A 24,008-nucleotide genomic window follows, 5' to 3' on the forward strand; every position below is an offset into this window, starting at 1 on the left:
ATTTTTTCCTTGATTCCAACTCACTACTTGCCTTTTTTCACACATACAGTATTTGAAGAGTAAGTTATTTGCTTGCTTCAGTTAACATATATTTTCCATGTGATTGACCATGGGGCACTACCCAAACAAAAAATCTTTGAAACAGATATGGTAATGAAACACAAGAGTGCTCCTTTTGGAAACAATCTCAAAATACTAAAGAAACCTCCTTAAACAACCATTGCAAAAATAATCAAGGAGAGTTACTCATGCTTACTGGTTTTAATGTAACTTCAGCAAAAATTTCCTAATTCTTGAAATAAAACCCAGCTGAGAACAGTAGACTCACAAGTTATACATCAAAAGACATTAGGACAGCTATCTGCAACAGCAGGACTTCTAAATCTTAGAAATGGTACTGTGCACATCATCTCTGCTCAGCATTACTATTTTAGGGTACTTGACAATATGCTGTTTGGGGCATTTCACAAATTCCAAAACACTTGAGGATAGTAAAGAGGCCTGCAAAATGTCCTGTTTCATACATTTTCACTAGCAGAATACTCTTGGATTTGTCCAGAAGACTAAAGCTGAGTTTGAAGCTAGTGTCCCAAATATTGGACAAAGCAACCTCAGTCCACACGGAAATATCAAGGCAACCTTACTAACCCAGCTTCCAGGCAAGATGGAGCTGACTAGTTCTTACATCCCCCTTGTGAGGTGAGTAGAGTCCATGTGACACTTTACTGCATGTCAGTGGAACTGTGGGCTCACCTTTCAATCCAAAGTCAGTAAAGCAGGGTCCTCACCCCTTGCAGGACTCCAATTTAACTCTGTAAGAAGTATGCCATCTACTGATGCACTATTTACTACACCCTCCCTCAAGTGCCTTCCTCACACAGCCAGCGACCAAGACTGCTCATAGCTGTGTTCACTGAAAGAAAAATAATATCCATGAATTTACAAGAAACGACAGCACTCTCCAAGCCAGTGAAATGTGTTTTATTTTAAGCCACTGCTAAAACAAGGATGAATTTAGTGCAACCTGGAGTTCATAATCTGAAAACTGAATATAGTTAAATTACTAAAATGGCAAAACTTGTCACCATTATACAGTACAAGACCTTCATATTCATTGAGTACAGTTACATAAACATTTAGTTATTCAAACTGCTTTTGGTATACAATTGCATCACTAACTGGGCTGTGAATTACTGTAACACTGCACAAATAAGCAGCAGTTCCAGCAAATTATAATAAATTTTATTATTAAATACTGTTCAGACATTAGAACAAAGGCCCTCTAAAACTACAACACCAGCTATACAACAGGAATGTACAAAGATGGTACAAAATAAAGTGACTACAGTGGCTGGGCTCTGTACCTGCCTCTTCAGAGCTCAAGTACAGTAAATGCTTGACAGTAGTGGCTCTTGCTGAAAAGCCAAATTTCTTACAATAAAAATCATTCCTGAATCTCGTATTTTTCTTTGCAAATTGACTGTCTAGAACTACAGGGGTTTGCGCTGGTGTTTATTACTCACTGTGTTCCCATCTCCAACAATTTGTCTCTCTTCATAGAAAAGGTCCCAGACAAAGTTACATTAGAAAATGTAACACCCAAAATCTGATACCATTTTTGAGAGACCTAATTAGTCTCGGAATGTGGGTTTCTGTGTTTTGGTTGGCTTTTTTCTAAAAAGTTTACACAATCTTCTAAAACTCAAGAACAAAGATACTACAGAAATTGTATTCACGTACATTGTCTGAGCTGCCTTTTCACATCTTTGTTTTGAGACAGCAAATCCTCTTTAATTTAGAATATGGGTTTGAGTTTTGTTGTGTTTTTATTTTAAGGCTTTATGCATACTTTGTATTATTTATGCACCCCGTTCTGAGTATTTAAACTAGTATTTAAGTATGGCCACTTATAACTTGCTTTACAGAGGGACTGTTTCTCAAAGTGCTTTTTCTACAGAATCTTACAAAACACCACAACACTTCCATTTTTTTAGAACACCAAATGTATTTATAAAGTGTTTGGGTGATTTCTGAAACAATAATATCCTAGTCTATATTTTCCTCAACATAAAAATTAAATTACCAGGGTTTCCCATACAGAAAAAATGCAAGATGAAACAAACTCTACCTTATTATGTTTGTTTATAAGCATAGCTGTATGCTTTAAAGGGACCAGAATGTGGCCCTTCATGTTTTTACAGTTTTCACTTACGTTTCTGTATTTGTGGTCAGGAGTTTTAAACAAACTCAGTAAAAGTATAATTTAATTCCTTGCATTAGCAAGGAACAGCTTTCTCACTAATATGGCAGACAGTACCAGTTAGATACAGTAAGACTACAGTTTTCAAAGATTATTAAAATTATTCAATTGTAATGATTTTGCCAGGCTAGATTAATGCTTTTTAACTTCATACAGAAGGAAGAAAGTCAAGTCATTCCGAACAAATTTAAAACAATTTGCGTAGAAAACGGGTTTGGGTTTTTTTTGGCTTGTTTTCAGTAAAAATGAAGTATTTTATAACATTTTTCTCATGAAAATTTGGAAACTATGCTACTTTCCTCAGAGGATAATAAAACCATTTCTTCCTTAATGTTACACCAATCTATAGTTACACAACATATTTGATCCAGTCTGAAAACAGGATTCCATTTATAAAAAAAAATTTCATTGTAACTGTTGTCCACTTAACTTTCTGAATAGTTGTAAGCTTTGTGAATAGCGCAATCTTCTGCCTTTCTCCAAAAAAGGAAATGAAATGAAAAAGCACTGCACCAGTTTACAAAATCCATCATTCCTGGATTTGAATAAATGAGTTTAAAAAATGGCTGTTCCTGCAGTGTTTTTTGTTGGTTGTGTTGTAGGCTTTTTAAAAGGTATGGTTTTGTACATTTGCAATACCTTCAATATCTTTCTCACTGTACAGAAACACTTTACTATACTGTACTGTATCCTCATGTCTTGAAATTCCACTTGGTGAGAAAAATTTAGTCATGAGGCACTGCTTTTAGCATTTTATTTCCTTGACATTTCAATTTTATAGGTAAATTTGAACAAGTATATTATTGGTGTGTTATGGGTAAGGTGTTATAGCCAAGGAATTATTTCAAATTTTTGTCTAAAACAATACTGAAAATCAACCTTAAAAAGAAAAGAAAGAAAAAAAAAAAAAAAAAAAAAAAAGGGGAAAAAGGAATACAGGGGGTTTGGGAGAAGAAAAAATCCAGACAACCTTTGTACCATTCTTAAAAAATACTTGCTACTAGAACTATCTTCCAAATATAGGAATTAAATAACTTCCCCTGACATGCTTGGGCTCTGGAGAAAAATCATTCCTGATGCCTGGATTATATTACCTATAACAATACAAAAGACCTTGAAGTGGCTTTTGGTCTTTTTGTCACATACATGGATTTTTCAATCAGTGAAATTATATATGAAGTGAGGAAATAAACTGAGCATAACAGAACTTTAATTTAGTGGTAGCAGTTTGCACCAGGAGTTCACAGCAGTGAGATCTCATACACATACAGATAAATAAACCCTGTGTGTGTTCACATGTGTGAACACATATATGTGCAAAAACATGAAAAATCTTTGGCTCTGTAAGAAAGGTGAACTTTGTGAGATCCAAGGCAGAAATCCAGATGACAAAAGAGGACCAAAACCAACCATGTCTCTGCATAGAGGACAGTGGAATACTTTCCTGAAACACAAAGACACTGCACGAACAGTGCTCTTCAGTTTACCAGTGTGACACTTCATAGCAATTCATGGGGTAGGGGTAATCAGAACTGTACATATGCCATTAAAAATCAGGAATAGATTTGGAGACCATATCTCTCCTTGTTTGGGATCACAAAACTGTGCACCACAACAACAGTATATTTTTATGTGAAAAAACTATTAAGATTTTTTTGTTCATCCAAAATCAGTAACGCTCTGTGATTATTTGCCAAGTTTTAGGTGGCAACCTGGTAATCACTAGCATGTGCCTTTGTCTCTCAAAGGATATATAAAAAACAAATGCCAAAAAACATTTTCAAACCACAGGATAAGTGAAGGCTCAGATTTCCCTTCACACAGAAAGGCAAATCAGCAGCATTGGTGAGAAACCTGACAAGACTGCTAAAAATATTCAATTAAAAGTGCCTTTAAAAAAAATTCAGTGAAGGTAGTTAACAAAAATGAAAAATCAATTTGCAAGAAATTTCCCCTTTACATTTTATTAGCTTTCTTTACCAAACACTTCTGTGCTCACTGAGTAACAAAACTGTCTGTATTCATGAAAAGAAAATTCATATGTGGCTGCTTTGAAATAAAGAATTAAAACTATTCAAAAAGATGGCCAAAATCCTCAGAAATTTCTATCTCCTACTTTTAACACATCTGCATGAGAGACGAATGTACAAATTCTTTGACACAGAACTAGTGTCATAAAAGTATCTGCATACAAAAGCCTCAGTAAAAAATTTAGCAATTTAAATCTGATTGGCAAGCTTCAGGAAACCTTGCTGAAGAATTACATAAGAAATTATGCTCAACTTCTCACTCTGCCCTTCTACCAGAAGTTACCAGCTCTACATGAGTCAACAAATTCATGCATTTGCACCTCAGCAATTTCAGAGCAGACTCTCCCATCTTTACATAAAGTTAAAACTGATAAAGGCAGCTATGAAGCCAGGCTGTATTAAGGGGCTGCTTGGGCAGGTCACAATTTCCTTCTTGGCAATGCTGCTCTTGGGCACGTAACACCTGGCCAAGCTAAATAATTTTTCCACTGTCTGCAGCAAGGTATTCCAGAGCAGATTCTTGCTGAAATCAGTGCTCTTCGTCCTGCTGTGAATATAGCACACATAGGATTGAGAGAAAGAGCTATCCTGGGGTAAGGGGAATCCTGAATATCATGTCTGAGACTGTCTCCTGTGGACTACGATCAAAGGTTGTTGATAGACAAGGGTTGTTCATAAATATCTCAGTGGTATGAACACAGCAGTAAATACAAGTTATGCATGGGTGGACAACACCGACTATGGACTGAATAAACATACCATGTGCACAGTATCACAAAGCACAGCACAGCTATTTTGACTTTCTCCTCAAAGTCTTTTAATGCTGACTACTACTTAAACATTCACTAGTTTAATTTTACTTTACACATCTGTGTTCCTTCTATCTCCTTTCAGAAGAGGAATGAAGTGAAGAGTGTTGCATCTTTGGATTTTTCAGACATTTTCCAGAAGCCAACTGACCAGAGATTTACTCAGAGCTTGCTCTCCATCAGATGCCATCTCTATAATTTCACAATATTTCAGCACTGCTTGCAAGAGATCTCCAACTTTCCAATCTCTTTCTCTCAGTCTTCTGGAAAGCTAAAGGGGAAACAGGGGAACACAAAGCAAAATATTTTGACTGGGACATCCTGATTAAGTTACAGAAGTTATTCTTGAAACATTAGGTCATAAGAGATCAGTTTTAATGAGTTAATCATTATTCCCACATCTATAAAAACAAAAACTTCCGCAAGAATCAAGCACTTTTCTTTAGTGCAGTCTTCACAAAACTTTCTTCTGGAGGGAGCACCATTTTCAAATTATGTGGTGCCACAGGTATGAGGGCTGTGGTTCATCAAGACTGCAGAAAACAGGAAATTCTGAACACAAGATTAAGACATTTGCCACCCCTCCCATGCCAATAATGCATGTATAAAAAGACAAAACTCTGTCTTAATAAAAGGATGTGGATTTTCCTTTCACAACATATAGTGTGGTTGGGGTGGCACAGACACTACCCTCAATGAAAACAGTTTCTTCAGAGTTGGGAAATTATAACATCTTGGGGAACAGGAAAAGGTGATGATTAAGTTAAACTACTACTCAGGAGCAGAGATCAGTGTAGCTGAAAACATTTCTTTTCCCCCAGGATCCAAAGAAAAAAATCTTCCATTGCTGATGTGTCAAGCTCAACTGTATGTGTAAGAAAGCCTGCCCTAAGGAAAGAATGAATTTGACAGCTTGCCCAGGAGTAAAAAACCTAACAATTTTTAGTTTAAATAAATAAACAAATACCCACACAAAGTATTCTCTGTAGCTTTCTGGACACCTGTCAGTGCTGAATTTTGTAAACACAGTTTAGATAGCCTACTTATTCTTTGGAGCTGTAAATTTTTACCCCCTTTTATAGTCCCTACCAAGACATTCCATATATTAAGTTTAAAAAAAATAATACAGTCTTCAGGGAAATATTTTTCACAGCTACAAAATTAAAAATTCATATAGTTTCTACTATGAGACCTGTCAGATCGCAATATAAAGTTCTAAAAAAAAATAAAAAGGAAGACAATCTTTCCCTGCTTCTTTACCTAGCTGATGTTCCAACTGCAACAAGGCAGGTGATAGGACTGACAGAAAGAATATGGGCATAAAAACATGTATCAAGCAATTAACTTCTTGAGAAAATCATTAACCTGAACAAGCAAATATCCTCTCTAATCCTGAGCATAATTTATTCTGAACACTGGAAACTTTTCTCAGTGGAAATTAAGGACATCTTTTCTATACAAGAAGAGACTGAAATCTGTAGTATTCCTGTGAATTTTAAAGCAGGGCACAGGAAGTAGGAGTTTTATAGTCTACAACATGCAATTTTGTAAATTATGTTTGTTGGTTTATAAAAGAAGTTTTTTATTTCCTCTGCCAGAGGAAAGTGTGGCTAATGTCCAAATACCTACCTCAGCAAATACAATATAAAAATTTGGTCCAAATAGGTTTTCCACCATGGTAAAACTACAGAACTGGCACCTAAATTTTAATTTTAGGTTTAATCTCACTATTTCTTTAGATGACCAATCTGTTTCTTACTGTTAGACAAGTGAAATATTAGAGTTTACTCAAAATAGAAATCTTAAAACAGGTAGGTAAGGTCTCATTAAAAATGGAATACATATTAGTTTCTAATCCAGGCACTTGCATATCCACATTGTCAGGCATCTCACAGAAATCAAGATCTATTCTAATTTACTGGTTTCTTGTTATCCTCCTAACAAATGTATTTTGTTCCATACACAGCTATTTAACGTCTTTCTGCCTTGCTGAGCATAACAAGTACCCTTAAGTAAGAGTTCATACCCAGCTGCAGCAAGTAATACCCTGCCTGATACACGCCAGGAGCACTTCTGCCTTTTCTGCAGCCACATCACATCAGCGGCTCATTACCCTGCTGCGATCAGCTAACACAAGCCTTTCCTCCCTTCCAGAACTCACCAACTGCTTATACAGCAGATGGCTGTTTCCGACGAGCTCTAAGCCCCGGCGGGCTCCCCAGGAGTCCGAGGTAACTCCCGAGGCTCCTCAGGAGATGCCCCAACCCCGCGGCTGCCGAGGGACCAGGACCGCGGCCATGGTTTCCTGCTGGGCTGCAGCGCCCTCTGGAGGGGCTCGCTCAGCTTTACAAGAGCCGGGAATGACTATTTCCAATTTAATTCCGTCTGCGTCGGACATTCCAATTGGGAAGTGGGATGGAATAAAAATTAGGTAATCATTCTCTCCCTCCGGGGAGGGAAACAAAATTTCAATTTATTTTAACATAACTGCATCTGGACAACTGAAAATAATCTATCTAACTAACTGAAACGATTAACTACTGTAGCATTTTCAGGACTGCATGACTACTGCCTGCCCCGAAGGTCTCACATTCAAGTGTCAACTCAGTATCAATTTATGACTGAAGTGTCAAGTAGAAAAATATTATCATTTTTTAGGAGGGCACACTGCTATTTTCCAGAGTGCTCTTCTTGGTATGTCCTCTTGTTAAGGTAGCTGAAGTCATGCTCAGATGCATAGCCAGTTAATATCCTTCCTGTGTGTCCTGGAGCATTGCCTCAAGTATCAGCACCACAGCTCTGTAGTCTCTTAACTCAGAGCTGGCCAAAGAATGAGAGACTCATGGAAAAATTTAAGTAAGAGGTGCCTGCCATCTCTTTTGTGTCTTTCATATTATACTGTTAGATACACGTGTCTCAGATACACAGAAAATAAGCTATTATTAACACTTGTGGGTCCTACCACTATTCTACCTGAGTATTTGCAATATGCACGGAACAGATGAACAGATCTTCAACAGAAGGCAAAAACCTTCTTGAGGTGAGAATGACTGTTATCCTTAACCCCGACTCGTTGAAAAACAACTTCAAAAACCTCCAGAGAATGCTCAGCCAAGCATGTGAGAACAGAAAAAGTAATGTATTTTCTTTGTGTTAATGCACTTATAAACGGTAACAAAGAAGAAACATATTAATATAAGGAATAAACCCAACAATTTCAAATAGCACAGAAATGGAGTAAAGTATTCTCAAACTGCCTTCCAGTTTACAGAAGCACAAAGTCCACTCTGTCAGAACTAATGTACAGCCAAATATATTCTTGAAATAATTCTAAATCAAACATACCAAGCTCCAGAAAAGGAGCATAGGGCATATATTTCTTATGCCAAAATAACATTTCCAAACTTTCTGGGTTATTTCAAATAAGAATGCAAAACTTCCTACTCTTAAAATCAAATACACATTCCATACAGTTACATAGGCAGAAAAGCACTTCAAAATTATCATTCTCTTTGTGTGAGGAAGGCAGGAGCCTCTCTCAGGAGAAGGCAGACCAGGCACAATCCGGGTTGGTCTCTAGGCCCCTTTCACATTCTTACCAGTCTCCAATAACTAAGCACTGTCAGTGCACACATCCATCCAGCTCTGGGAGGCTGTTTTGTCATACTGACCTTTACCTCCCAGTAACTCCACTTTTTTCCTGAACTGATGATGTAAGCTTTGGGAAGCCCCAAGCTAAAGAGTCAATATTAAATTTGAGAACTGAGAGCAAGCTTTTTCTTCCTTAATATACTGGTAAGTACAGTAAGTCATTTTTGCCAATATCTTAATTGTTAAAATGCTATTAATGGCATCACATTACCAGTTTTTCACATTATCAGGTTACAAACTACAAATATTTTATAATTACCATTCTTATGAACCTCATCATTATTGACAATGCCTATATATCTATTAAGTTAGCCTTTCCATAACAAGGTAATGTTAAAGTCATTTCTTGGTTGATTAAATAATATAGGTTTAATGTAAGAAAATCCAGATTATCATGTGTAGTTTGATGTGCAGCCATGAAAGAATCATTTTTATGATTTTATTTTATTGAAATAATAAGTTTCTCTCATGTGTTTCTGATGGAAATACTCAGGACAGTATTCACACCAAAATACTGAGCCTTTCCAAAGACACGCAAATTGCTAATGCCCAGTTCTTTGAAAGTCTGATTAATAAAACAAAAGTAAAGGCACCTAACAATAAAACAATCTTATTGAGAGTTCTTTGTAGTAGTTTTGGATTTAGTAGCTTACAGAATAAAGACATAATATTTACTTCAAAACTAAATTTCCTTCTCACAAGAAAATGCATCTTAGCTATTAAAAAAAACCCCAACAAAACATAAACAAAAAAACCAACCCTAAGAAGAACACATTAAGTTAGAAAAAAATCTGCATGACCAAGTTCTCAGAAATATTCAATTTATAAACAATTAAATACTAAGTAAAAAATGCTTGAAAAAGTATAATTTTCACCAAACAGAAATGATATAATTGCATCCTTTTTGGAGTAAAACACTTGTAAGTGAAGAAGTGAAACAATCAGCTTTGATGACTACTGGTTTATGTATGATTTATACACAGGTGAAATATGCTGTTCCATTTTGACCTCTCAGGATTTAAATAATGGTTTTCCTCAGCAGTGAACAGCAAATGAAGTAATAGCAGCTGGTATATCACAGCAAATGGATGTCAAGGAAATCCTTTCCCTTTCCCACCACCCATTAAGCCTCAGTACTTACAAAGACAAATTCCCTTGCAGCAGTGTCACGAAAGTGAAGATCAGACACCTCTGTTTCAGAAGCTGCCAGCCACTGGAGTGCTGCTCTGAGCTGTGGGTCCACTAGATTTGGTTCCAGATCAATATTCATTATTGATAAAGTTTTTCGTACTTGCTCCAAACCTAACATTAAATATAAAATAAGCAAATCTATAGCTTCAGATTGTTTCAAAAAAATCTCTGTAACTCACTGTTTATAGACTGTATTATCTAATAAAACCTTTGATTTAGTATACACAGATAATATGAAAGGAAAAAAATAGTATTGGTCTCAAGTGTTTCAAAATTTTCCCCTTAGGAAGTACTGCTTATCTCATTTCCAACTGTGTGCAAACATAGCTACATATTAAAAGATACCTAAACTATAATGTATATTCCAATGCCAAGAAATTTAGCATAGACTTTCATAAAGTGAACAGCAATGGCTCTCACGTGGTCCATCAGCTCCTTCCATTTCCAGCTGCTATTTTTTGCCATGCCTTCATCTAACTCATTTTAAGAAGTGTGTATTTCTGAATTCTTTCCTGCACTGATCAGACTGCTTCTTGAACTTTTCCAAAATATACAGCTGGTTTTACTGAGGCATATCCAGTTTTTTAACATTTCTTTTACAGCGTAAGTTCCAAAAATTTTACAGCATTGCAAGAGTAGTTGTGTTAATAACACTTAGGAACTACAGTCAACTTCTGTTCCCAAACTGAGTTTCTGTATCCAGCTACCACAGAGATCCTCTGTCACACTCCCAGAAACAACTAGGCACGTATGTAGTGCTCTTCAAGCTGGAGTCACTGCTTCCAGACTACTGAACTTGACTCTAGAAACATGGAATATAATAGCAACAAAAACATATATTCATGTTGAGTTTACCTCAATCTCAATACTCTTCCAACTAAAGTTATGAAAATTGAGGTACATAAGGTATTAATTTCCAAGTGGCAAAGTCAAGCAAGTTGAAACAGATTCCCCAGAAGTAAAAGCAAGAGAAAATTTAGAAAATTTAAAAAGAGCAAAACTGTAAAACAAAACAGTGCTTTCCGTGGCTAACAGATTATTTGTCTAGGAGCCCCTAAATTTAACTTCTTTAGAGGAGAAAGAACAATTTTAGAAAAAATTATGATAGTGGGTGAAAAACATTGTGGTAACACTGCTGGGAAATTTTTGTACAGTTTTTAGTCTTATAAAATCGATGTACATTTGATAATAAGGCTTTGATTCAAATTCTTTGGTGACCAAGGCACAGTCAGCTTAGAAAAAGCTAGACATTTCCAGGTATGACATGAACAGAACTTCCAAATGTACAAGACCAGGAACAAAGTGTTCTACCCAGCACACTGTTTAAACAGTCCTACAATTGCACAACAGAAAGAGCCTTTTCAAAACAATACTGAGAAGGTGAGGAACTTACACTGGAAAAATTTCACTAGAAAATCCTTAATACAGTATAAAGCAGTCTACTGCACTACAGACAGTAGGTGACACCTAAACCACGTAAAGAAAAAAATCCAATCACTATCCTAATTGAGCAATTTGAGTATTTGAGATGCCAGAGCTTTTTAAAGTTGAGATCAAAGAAAACAAAAACATATTAATAAAGCAGATGAAACCTACAGAGCAGAACATATTTTAATTACAATTATTCTGAGAAAAGAAATACTCATTAATATAGCTTTATTTTCTTATATCCTTAGAGTCACATCTCATTTAATACAATGAAGAGATGTTGGTTACTTATATACATTTTCCAGGAGCTTAAAAAGAGAGAAAAAAACTCCAAACCAACCAAAACCCCACATATCTTTCTGCTTACACTACGACTACTTGAAGATGTGCAACAAAGCAGAATATCCTCTGTAAGGAAGTAGCAGAGGTTTCTGTAAATGCTTATTTTATCTTCAGAACATACCCAACACAAAAAAGAGCTCTGTTACAACTTGTTCTAACATCAGCTCATCTTAAAACAGTCTTCACACACTGTGTGTTCAGGCTGTTCTCAGTTAACAAACTTTGGTGCATCAATCACACTGGAACCAGAGCATAGAGACCTTCTAACAAACCACAAAGTTGTAACAAGATTCTGGATAGACCTTATGTTATACCTCACCAAGAAGAAAGAGAAAATAGCAAATGCATCAAATCCAAGATTTTTATTGTTTTTTCGTGACTCTCTCCCAAGATTAATCTGCCCAGTTTGAGTAACTTCTTCAGCATTTTGAACACAGCCATGCAGATGCATTGCCATGGCTCCTAAACAAATATTTTTTTAAAAAGTTAAGCTCTGCATATAAATTCACACTTTCAACAAGCTGATCAAAGTTCCCTACCTTATGTTAATAAATTCATGTAAGCATCAGTAAGTAACTAGCACTTCCCAAAGGCTGCAAATTTCAGCGTATTAAGAGGATTATGTAGGGCATTAATCAAACATTCTGACGCTTGACTGACATTCATTATGATGAATAGGGATAATAGAGTTGTCACCTTGTTTTGCAGACTACAAAGGCAAAGAATTAACAAAAAATTAATGTACAGTGCACAGGATAACAACACTAGTATATGCAGGAACTGACAGTACCTTCTACAGCATCCTTAGAATCTTCATCTTTATCTTCTGTTCCATCACTGTATTTTAATTAAGAAAACAAAAATTTGAATACAATCCAATATATGCAGTAAACATAGTAAATTCTAAGACTGTAATGAACGTTAAACAACAAGAAAATCATAAAAGAATTAAGGAGTGATCATGAAAAGCAGCTTTGCTTCTCACACCATTTCATGTTGTAAACAGACTTATCATCAATGTCACAAGATTTTCTCTTAGGAAAAGAAGAGAGAAGAGAGAAATGAGAAAGGTGTTAAAGGTGCTACTTATTGATTTTAATAGTTTTGCTTTGTATGTGAAAAGGTTCAGCCACCTTATATCATAGATATGAATAGCTATAGGTAAGCCTAAGTGGTCTATAAAAACCAATTACTATGCAATTCTGAAAGTTTACACAAGCTAAAGGGAAAAAAACCCAGAAATCCTGTAGGAAGCAATCTCTAGTCTGCATGAAAAAAAGTAAATCTAAAGACTTATAAAATGCAGGCAAGAACATGCAAAAAAGGGACCCTTTTGCAAGCAAAATACATTAATCAGTTTTAGCACAGAAAAATTTAATCATCAGGGTGGATTAATTAATGAAAAACTCATATTGTGATTAAGTGACAAGAGTGTGAATAATGTATCAGCATAAAAAATGTACTGTATTTTTATTTTCAAAAATGATGATTTCATGCATTAATTATGAGGAACCCATCTGGTTTATATTTCTCAACTCAACCAACCTGTCTGATGTTGGAAAGGATAAATTCTCCTCATACATATCCCCTTCTAAACCAAGACTGCTCCAGCTACTGCTGTTACCATTACTGCCAGGAGAAGAAGAGAAGACAGCTGAACTAGAAAAGAACAATAGCTCAAACTAGAACCTTCATTTTCCTTACAACTCTTTTGTTAAGACATTTAATGCAAGAGCACTGAAACCTTCTAGGTTTACAGGAACAAACATGACTCTCATTGCTATCCAGAGCAGCAATGTGCACAATAATGCAAAACTAGCAGGTTTCAGTACACTGGTGAAAGTATTAATTTGTACTCATTAATTTTTCAGATCAGTGCTAGCAGGAGTTCTGTCCTCAGGTCTAAGCACATTGCTTATTATTTCTAAAAGCTAACAATCTCAAAAGGATTACTCATAAGAAAATAGATTACATCTGTATTATTTGCTTAAGGAGCAGCTAACAGTTAATAAAATTATGCATTGTGAAGACAACTTCACATACAAAATCCTTCCATCTCACTCCAAAAACCCAGAGAGAAGGAATTCCTAGAATAAAGAATTTTTTTTAAAAAAATTAATACTGTTCTGCAAGTTGATCTTTTAAAAAAAGGAGGTTTATAAATCTATGAAAACAATACTGAAGAGATTACTTCACTCACAGTTCACAAAAATACTGCATTTATTCTATGACTACATTCAACCTAATGCAAAAAACTGAAAAAACTAAACATGTTCTTACACTCATTAATTTCAGTCAATATAAATAGGACAATTTGTTAAGCCTGTCAATATGTGCAACACTGAGCAACTCATATGATTAAATCTCATTCCCCAACTTCATACCTCCCCCAGAGCATGTCTGGAAGCCTTCCAAGAACAGGACTTCCAAATATCCAGCATTCTTCAACAAAGTAGACTGTCTACTGGAGATGGCATGAGAAGTCGTGGAGTAACTGCAGAGAACAACTGCAAGAAGATGCTTTCTCCACCTAAGTTTTATGTGACTGTTGAAGCTCATTTCCACTCATGGCAAACAGCAGAATGATGGAAGAAAACATTTCAAGAGGCAGACACTGATCTATTTCAAGTGTTTGCCAGTAACATTATCACCTATCAGTGTCCCTTGTTCTCCAGCATGCCTGCTTGGATCCCAATTTCAAAACTGAACAGCAGGTTAGCAAGTCTACAATACAAACACACTCAAATAACATGAAAAAAGTTTAAGAAGTTTCAAGTGCCTTATTCAGTACATTATTGCTTATTTAGACTACATGTCCAAAGAAAATTCAAAGAGTTCTCTTGTTAACAAGAAAAAAGAAAATTACAGAGCAGAAGCTTCTGAAGAAACCAACTTGCAGTGAATGCAATCCTGGTCTAAAAAACATTTCTCAATCTATTGTGTGAGACTATCACACTTTATAAGAAATATTAAATTTGTCTTAAAATTGTTAAATTACAGGTATAAAAAATTAATATATCAGTATTAAATACTTTGCACTCACAGTGCCTCTTTCACCGGAAGTTACAAATGCAAAACAAAAACAGAAGTAAGAGCTGCACTGGTCTACAGACTAAAAGGTAAAGAATTCATAATCTAACAGAGTAACCTCTGCACCCTACTGTTCTGATTAGCTAAGAGACAATGCACTTTACAGAGCTCAATCTTGGTCTGAAACAATCATATATCTTGAACCATATGATTACAGTGAGGTATGAGAAAGGGATGAGACCTTTTCCTAATTAACAGCCAAATTAGCAGTCTTTAAAATAAACCCCTGTTCCACAAAACAAGCAAGAAACAGACAAAGGCATTATAATGCCTCTGTAATGGTTCATGCAGCTCTTCAACAACAGCCAGCAGAAGAATCATGAGAAAAGCAAGATGCTTCTGCTCTGAGTTATAAACCAACCTGAATGCTGAATGAAAAGCCTATGTCTACGTCTATGCTTATACCTACAAATCAACTAGAGAGAAAGCTCAAGAACTTTTTAATTCTAAATTTAAGTCACCAAATTTAGCATGAAAAGCAGAAGACACAAGCACTTCCCTGCATAACTAACTAGCAAGTTCTCTAAATACTTTTGATCTTAATAGAGCTGCCCACAGGATGCAGTGAATTAATTTCTTGTTTTGCTTTGCCTGTGCATGGCTTTTGCTTTACCTGTTAAACCATCTTTAACTCAACACATGAGTGTTCTCACTTAAACTCTTCCAATTCTCACCCCCATCCACCTTGGCAGAAGTGACTCACTGGCTGCATGGGACTTAGTTGTCAGCTGGGGTTAAACCACAACAGAATATTATTACTGAATCTGGTCTTGTTACAGATCTCCCCCTGGCTATCTTTGTTTACACAGGGCAACAAGCCCAGATCCTTCCTTCCACCTGATAAACCTCAGCAACACAGATGAACACACGTGCTGTGACCAAGCCACAATTAGTTCTGTAAAACCAGCTGATCAATTTGCACATGCCTGTTTCCACCATCAACACCTTACTATCCAAATTATGCCTCCCCTTCTATGACTAACATGTTAACTCAGGTCATTCCTCCTCAAATGAGCCACAGATTTTCTTCCAAGTTATAAAAATTACCTTCTTTTCATTTACATCTGTTTTGGGAATGATAAACAAATAACAAAGACAACACAGGCACTACTGGTCCAGATTTTTTTTTATACTTTTCCCCTTTATCAACTAATCTATATTTTATTGTGTAACTGGCAATATAGCGAATATTATCCCTTATACATGATTTTCATCATCATTTTCACTTCTTCAAGAGATGATGTTTTACTAAAATAATTGAGTTAATGCATTCTTTTACAAAATTATTAAGGTGTATGAGTGATAAATTGTAGTAGTGGTTTGATTAAATTATTTAGTTAAGCAAAACATGAAAAATACTGCAGACATTTAACTGAGTAGTTTCACATTGGTACCAAATAACTTAATTAGATATTACTTAAACAAGCATGTCTCCCATACTTTCTTTAATCTCAGCAATACTGGAAGTACTAACTAAAGAAAAAAATCTCCCATTTCTGCTATTCTTCAACAGAAATTCTGAATTTTGTTATATCAATCATAAAAAACTAAGTTTACTCATTTCTCATACATTCCTTATATAGAAGCTCGGGCCACAACTCTCAGTATAATTCTCCCTGGAAACAGGCAGAGACATTGTAAATTTTAGACCTGCCATTCTAATCTTTGTTAGTTATCAGGCAGCCAGGAACCAGTGGAATCAGTGAGAATCTCTCTAGAAAAAGTTACTACCCTGAACAGGTAAGTTCCAGTATTACAGACCTGCAAGCGCATGGTTGGCAGTATATAAATACTCCACCAATGTCAGTTAGAGCAGCTTATAAATTCCAGTCCCAAAAAAGACAAAAATAGCTGTAAAAGCTCATTATGCAAATTAAGCTATTACATTTTTTCAAAAATAAATGAATTTACAGAAAACATTTTCTCAAGGATTAAGTTTTAATATTTTAGAGCACAACTTATAAACTCTATTTTCAAGCGGTATTTTACATAGGGTGGTTGTTTTTAAAATGTTTACATCTTTTGATAATACTTAAATTTTATATGTACAGTTTTACTTGATGTGATTCCCTGGCATCAATGACAATGCACTCTTCATATATTTTACAAAGTATGAACATTCATGGCCAACAATATTTTGTAAGAAAACAAAATCATGATATTAGAGCCATTTTTAATAAAAAAGCCATTGTGTGTTCAACACAAAAATAATCTCTTCTCCCCCAAACCCTAGGAGAAATATCAGTTGATGACAAGTTATTTGATGTCAAGGTAACTTTTTAACTATACTAGCATCTTTATAATTACCTGTCACTTAGGTGAAGAAAACTGCTGCTCTCATCAGGATGTTCATCTTCAAAACTTAGATTGGACCAACTCCCAGTGCTATCATCACCAATACTAAGACTCATTTGCTGGCTAACAACAGATTCAACAGAGTGAAATCCTTCTCTTCCAACAGAGCTAAACAAAAATTTAAGACAAAAACATCACTGCATTTCATGCTGATCTGTGTTTAGTTCATTCACAGCAATTTAACTCCATTCCAAAGACATTAAATTCCACTGGAAAAGAAAAGGTGGGAAATCCCTTAATTTTTGCCCTATTTTTAACACAAGAAATAGTGCAACCAAATTAATCTGAAACATCAATAGGCTTATATCAGGGATTGCTATTTGGAATTCTTTCATTAGAAAACAGAGTGGTACAAAGAATTCTCTCATTTGGAATATTATTTGCCATGAAGCACAGAAGTCACTGTAGCCTTGCTGACTGTGTATCAAGGTACAATTGTCAAGCAGAAGATTTACCATTTCTGAACTTGCTCACCCTAGGACAGCTTGGCTATTCCCCCTGACCTGCCTTCAGTACAAGCATTTAAGTGGTCTGCTACTGAGGGCAAAGTGCTTAAATATAAACTGGTGACTAAAATATTAGGATTCCATTTTTTACAAAGTTTTCTGCAAAAAAAAGATTTGTTTTTCTCCTTCAAGAAAGTGTAGCAATGCATGACTTGTACAGAATTTTTCCCCTCAGGAAGTAAGTTTAATTTTTCTATTCAAAAACCAGTCAAGCAACCATACCCCATAGAAGTCAATCTTTAGAAGACACTTTAAAAAACTCATTTAAAGAAGTTTGAATTCCTTATTAAAACAAACACACAAACAAACAAAAAAAAAGTGCCATCTTTGATACCATAGGTAGAGGAAAACATCACCACCACTTTCTTATTTCATCACACATCAAGTAAAGACTCAACCCTGTTGTGCAAAGACCAAAAATATACTCAAGAGCACTTTTATGTTGTTAGTATGTATGTGTTCCATATCAAACCTTGAAAAATTTAGTTCAGTCCCACTGTGGCCTTTAGCCACTGAACATACAAAAATCAATTTATTGTTCATCATGATACCCCTCAAGAAACCAGTGTGAGGAATTCCCCTCCAAAAAAAAAAGTATTAGGAATATAAGTATTACTTCAAAATGAAAAAAAAAGAAAAAGGTACAGATTGCTCTGAAACCTGAAAAGATTTCACTCTGATCACAGCACAATCTGTTTCAGGAAACAGCTGTTTGTCACAAATTTACTGTGGCAAATAGTTCCTACTTATAGACTTAGTAAATGAAACAGTATGTTACTCTTTGCTAAATACACAAGAATTTAAAAGTCAATTCCTTCGTTATTGTATTACTATTTTATAAGCTGAAGTGTGGTTTAGTAATTTGATTTTTCTTAAAGTAACAGGTTATTTTTTCTTTTACTTTTTTCCTAGGAGTAAAGACACTATCACAACACAGCCATAATAAAAAAAAATGAAGTCTTAATACTACAAAGCAATGGCTCATTTGACCAGCATCAGATGCTGAAGAGGAAGTATGAACAGGGAACAAACCTGGATTCTGTCACGGCTCATAGATCAACAAAACCTGTAAGGGCTAGTATATGCAACTGTAGGTACTATTTTGAAGTTGAAACAAAAAGTTCCACTTATTAGTCACCTACTGGAACATATGTGTGCTAATATACATAGCATCCTTGATTTCAAGCTCAAATAGGTGAAAAAAAATCATTTTTTCCCTAGTTCTGAGTCATTTAAATATAAGAAGAAAAAGAAGACATTCAGAGCATAAAGTGTATCTTTCTAAGAAAATATATATTAAAATTCCTTCTGAGCACATATTTGTATTAACAATTCTTTTTCTGGTACAAAATTCAAAAAATAAGAGAAAAATAGTATTACCTTATGGTAACTGCCTGACCAATATTAGTCATAGCTGATGTCATTATTTCAGTAGTAAGGCTTTCAGCAAAACTGACTCCATCTTGTCCAATACCACTGTCAGCTGTCAGACTTGTGTAACTCAGCTCTCTTTCTGCTTTCTCTGTGGCTGCAGTAGCCCCCTTGTCAGCAAACACTGTCCTCTGTTCTACATCAACGTGAATTTTGGGAATATCGAGTTGATACACTCTTGAATTTTGACAGGCACCACCCAATCCAGAATGAAGAAAATGCCTCACTGGACTGCAGGATCCTTGTGCAGGTAGATGATGGGACATATTTTCTCTACAGTACCGATGTTCCTTCATACTGCAGCATCTACACACAGTTCCAGAAAAAGGAGACAGTTTCTCTGTGTACAAGAGCTTATCCCCATTTTTTCTGGTTCCAGACACATGGAGAACAGCTGACTCTAAACTCATTTCTAGAGTATCATCTGCTACTTTCCTAGCATATTGTTCTATAGCTTGAATTATACCTTCACTGTAGCCATTTTCATTTATATTACCTGTACTATGATAGAGTTTATGATCTGGGGAGAAAGGAAGAAATGTTCTAGAAAACCGTGTTTTAATGAGATCCCCTGTGACTTCATCAAATTCAGTCTTTTTATACAGACAGGAATCTGTAAGAGACTTTGGCAAACACGCTCCAGACATTTTCAGTTTCTTCCTGACATCACAAGTGATACTGTGAGCAAGGGATTCGGAAAAATGTAACAACTCTGTACATTCCATTCTCTGTGCGCAGACACTCCTCTCCAACATTTGGCTTTCACAGCGATGAATGCTGCTTTTCAGCTGCTCAACTGCATCTTTATTCCCTGCTTTGATCAACTCCAGCTTACCATTTACCTGTGCATTTTGCCCAGGAAATGTCTTTTTGCTGTATCTGAATTTGGTTTTTCTAGCAGCTTGCTGCAAGCCTGATTTGATAGACCTGTAAGCAAGTCTGCTGGCGTACTGATCCACTAACAGCTCAGCATTACCTCCTTCTCTTTTCAGAACCCGGATAACATGATCTGCGTACTCGTCAGTCACACTTTCACAGCTCGGGTACTTGGAAGTCAAACCTGTCGTGCCTGAACCTTGTGGTAAAGGAAGCCCAGGTGAATCTCTCCCCCCCAGCCACTGGTCCTGTACTGGGCCACACCATTCTTTTGAATTACCATCTCTATCACCTTTACTCAAATAAAAGCAATCCACCTGGCAGTTAACCCGCTTCAACCTCAACAGCTTGCAATGCCTTGATTTCACTACTTTCTTGGCCTCATTGATGACTTTTCCTGCCATATCCCCTGCATAATTCCACAATGAACTGCATGTCTCTTCTGGGATATTTACAAATGCAGTATATCTGCATCTTTTCTTTTGCATCCCTAACTGAGCCTGCCTGCCAGCTTCTCTTTCACTTGTTTTACCACCTAAATGGGAAGCAGCCATTTCAGTCGCTACTGAAATTATGTGGCTAGCTAAGCAATCTGCATACTGAATTGTTTTTGCTGAATGCTCCTCTTTCTCAACAGCCATTTCAGAATGATCTTCATCTTCACTACTCTCCACTTCTTCAGAAAGCGACCACATGAGTTTCAGCATAAATTCCTCATTTTCCAAAGAGTCATGTTCAGTTTCAGACGAATCAGTAGTGGATGGATTGTAGGGTGTAGAAGGTGGTGTTGCGGGCGCAAATTCCTTTGCTAATTCTCCCTTGAGTTTCTTGGACAGTTTTTTTAGGTTCCTTTCAGAACTACCTTGACATGGTACTAGAGGAGTCGGTGGGGGTGTATCGGGCATTAAACAGGTATTTCCATGTTTCAGACTTGATTTTTCTTCTATCTGCAAAGCACCTTCACTGACAAACATCTCTGAAGGAAAGCTATTTGCATGCAGAAAACAATCAGTCAGCCTATAATTCAAAGCTCCTGCTGATGGTTTCTGGGTATCGCTTTTTTTGGAAGGCTTGTTTAAGCATGTTATTGAACAGCTTCCTGCGTCAGTACAGTCCTCTAGAACACGCGTAGCCGAAGTTACAGTGGAACAAGGAGGTGGTGATTTTGAAGAAAAATTGTTTCCTTTTTGATCCTGCCAAGAATCTTTAGATTCTAAAATACACTGAAAAGAGTGAGTTGGAGTAAGAAATTTACACGGATTATTCAAAGGCAACTGTTGTTGTTCCACAATTATAGAAACATTACTTTGTTTCTCAGCTTCTTGCTTCTTTATCACACATTGTTCTTTTCGATTGGTATCTCTATAAGTCTGTGAGCTCACATTACATGTTAAACTCTCACTGGTGTTGCATAACACAGTTTTACTTTCTTCCACAGATTGTTTTATAACATACTTGGCCAAATGATCTGCAAACATGCTCTTGGGGGAGCCTTCACCAGTATCTTGCACATAAGGCTTTTTATCTATTACTTTTCTTGTTAAAAAATCTGAATACTCTTCTACTGCTTTTGTTACTCTGGATGAGGTTATGGTTTCATAAGCTTCATTTACTATCATATCTACCATAGTTCCAGAGAAAGTATTAATGCCTTTTGACCCACTTGTTAATTCTGAATTACTGTTCATTCCAGATCTGTTATTTGTTAGTTTGGTATCATTCTGGTTACAGAAAAGGGATGGAGTATTTTCCGTACTTTGACTGTGATCAGAAGTTAGATAAATATTTCTGAAAGAAGCCAATTCCTCCTCTCTCGTTCTGCTTGTGAAAAATGGATGAGCGGAGTCTTTGAATATTTTTGTACTGTCATCAGCATCTGGAACAGTGGATACTTTCACTTTGTAAGCATCAGAGGAAACCTGTTGTTGACAAAGGGCTCTTCCAGCTAAGGGCACAGGTATTGAACTCACAACACCAGAGGTACAAAATAGAGCTTGCTGTACTGTATATTCTTTCTTGGAGTCTTGGATTGGCTTTTGTGCTACCCTATCATTAAAATTAGGAGAAACTGTGGACGTCTGTGTTGACTCTAACATACTTTCTGCACTTACATATTTGATATTGTCCATGGAAACACTAATGGCTGCTTGTGTTGTGAAGGTCACATCAACCTGAGATAGTTCAATAAATGCCTCCTGAATGACAGATTCAGACAAATCTCGGGCATAGGATCTTACCACTTTGTTTTCATAATCAAATGATGAGGACTGTGCATTAGGTGTTGATGGATATGAAAACTGGCATACTTCCATGATTCCTTCAAACACAAGTTCTTCAGCGAGGTCTGCTGCAAACCGTGCAACAGTGTTGTTAAATATTTGTTTCTTTACCTGATGCAATTCTTTCAAAGCACCAGTTATAGCTTCGCTCACCAAAAAGTTTGCTATGCCATTAATGGCACGCTCCTTCAGCGAGATTGCTCTACGTCTTCCAATCTCATAAAAAGCCATTTGAAAGACTGAAGAAGTCAACCTAGAAGCCAAATGGCAAAGTGCATTTGTGCATGAAGAAACACCTTTCTGGAGGTCCTTAAATGCACTGCCAAAACTTTTTTCAACCAATTCAGTTGCAAACTTTTGAATGCTATCTCTTATCATTAGTGACTTATGTTTAGATTTTGTTTGCTTCTCTGGTTCCTTACTAGTTTTCATTTTGAGATCTGCAGCTTGCCTCTTCTTCCCTTTTAAAGTCACCCTTTTGTGTTTTGAATCATTCTCTGCACACATTTGTTCTGATGAGGACTCAGAAAAAAGAACAGAACCCAGTATTTCACATGAAACACTGTCAGCATATGCTGAATAACTGTCATAAGCTGCATCACGGTGACTTTGACCTGTCCCATCTCCACCAAGATTAATTCGACACAAGCATTTGGAAGAACCGCAACTCCCCAGGGGGCTGAAGGCCGATGTTCGAATGGGGCTGAAGAAGCCTCCGTTCTCTTCCGCTGATGTTTGAACTGGGCGAGGGGAATCCGGCACCTCGAAGATGCTGCTGTACGGTGATTCTGGCTTACGAGGAGTTGGTTTCTTTACATTGGCTGGAAGAGTGGGACGATCAAACTTGAATTTCTGAGGATTCATTGTAATGCCTGCAGAAGACAATTTTTCATGTGCAGTCCTCCTTTTCTGGGCAGGATTCCCTAGGATTGGATCCTTAATAATTTTACAAGCGTTTTCCAAGGCTTGTTCCAGCTCATCAAACTGATCAAAACTATCAAAAAATTCACTCACTTCTGAGTCTGAATCCTCTATACCATCTTTTACTACTGGAATTTTTGGCAGCTGAAGTTTTGCCTTCAAGCTTTTTTGATACCCTTCTTCATCTAAGAAGATGATGGGGCTTGGGCTGGAGCAATCTGACTCAGAGGATTCAGCTGGAGAGGAAGAAAACAATGTTTTACGTAAAAAATTAACACTTTGATCAGAAGGATTATATGGCTTATAGAAACTCCTTTGTATCCAAGGATCAGAAATTGAGGTTGTAACTGAATTCTTTACTGAGGACAGCTCCTTAAGTCCCAAAATATCAATCAAGGTAGAAGATCTGGCAGATGATTTTCGTTGTGCAGAACCCACAACCATCTTTGAGTCAACAGCTTCTAAACATTGAGCAGGGATAGTCTGTGAAGCAGCATCTCGATGGTTTTGAGAAGTAAAGCTGCACGTACCTGAACAAAAAAAAGAAAAAAGGTAAAAAGAGATTGCTTCAAAACCAAGAATTTCCACAGAACAACAGCAAACAGATTTTAATGGCAACTTCTGGGTTTACTATTGTTGCAAAATGATAGCTCATCATTCATGATTAAAGCAATCTTTCATTTTCTTTAAATCCTATTATACAAATCTAATCATTGACAAATTAATGTATTTTTTAGCACACAAAGTAGAACAAGATTTTATTTGATATCCATCTGACACTGATATTAGAATCTTTTGTTCATGAGTAAACTGTTGTGAAAAGAGCAAAAAATTAATTT

The 24,008-nt window shown here is 36.3% G+C and overlaps 1 protein-coding gene across 5 annotated transcripts in view; it reads right to left on the minus strand.

Annotated features, from left to right (window-relative positions):
* Window positions 1-965: 965 nt before the first annotated feature.
* The window catches only part of AKAP11 (A-kinase anchoring protein 11), a 42,768-nt gene continuing 19,725 nt past the window's right edge, over window positions 966-24,008 (minus strand). Inside the window, exons 7-12 of one of the 5 annotated variants that reach the window (XM_053934657.1) lie at window positions 19,043-23,699; window positions 17,109-17,264; window positions 13,257-13,340; window positions 12,502-12,548; window positions 9,892-10,052; window positions 966-5,370 (exon numbers count right to left, since the gene is read on the minus strand). In XM_053934657.1, the coding sequence (XP_053790632.1) occupies window positions 5,224-5,370; window positions 9,892-10,052; window positions 12,502-12,548; window positions 13,257-13,340; window positions 17,109-17,264; window positions 19,043-23,699 (5,252 nt within the window). In that variant the 3' untranslated portion in view covers window positions 966-5,223. Of the gene's footprint in view, window positions 5,371-9,891; window positions 10,053-12,501; window positions 12,549-13,256; window positions 13,371-17,108; window positions 17,265-19,042; window positions 23,700-24,008 lie in introns of all 5 variants that reach the window. The other 4 variants (XM_053934656.1, XM_053934659.1, XM_053934658.1 and 1 more) reach the window with 4 other exon arrangements.

The sequence above is a fragment of the Vidua chalybeata genome, chromosome 2 (assembly GCF_026979565.1).
Source record: "Vidua chalybeata isolate OUT-0048 chromosome 2, bVidCha1 merged haplotype, whole genome shotgun sequence".
NCBI lineage: Eukaryota > Metazoa > Chordata > Aves > Passeriformes > Viduidae > Vidua > Vidua chalybeata.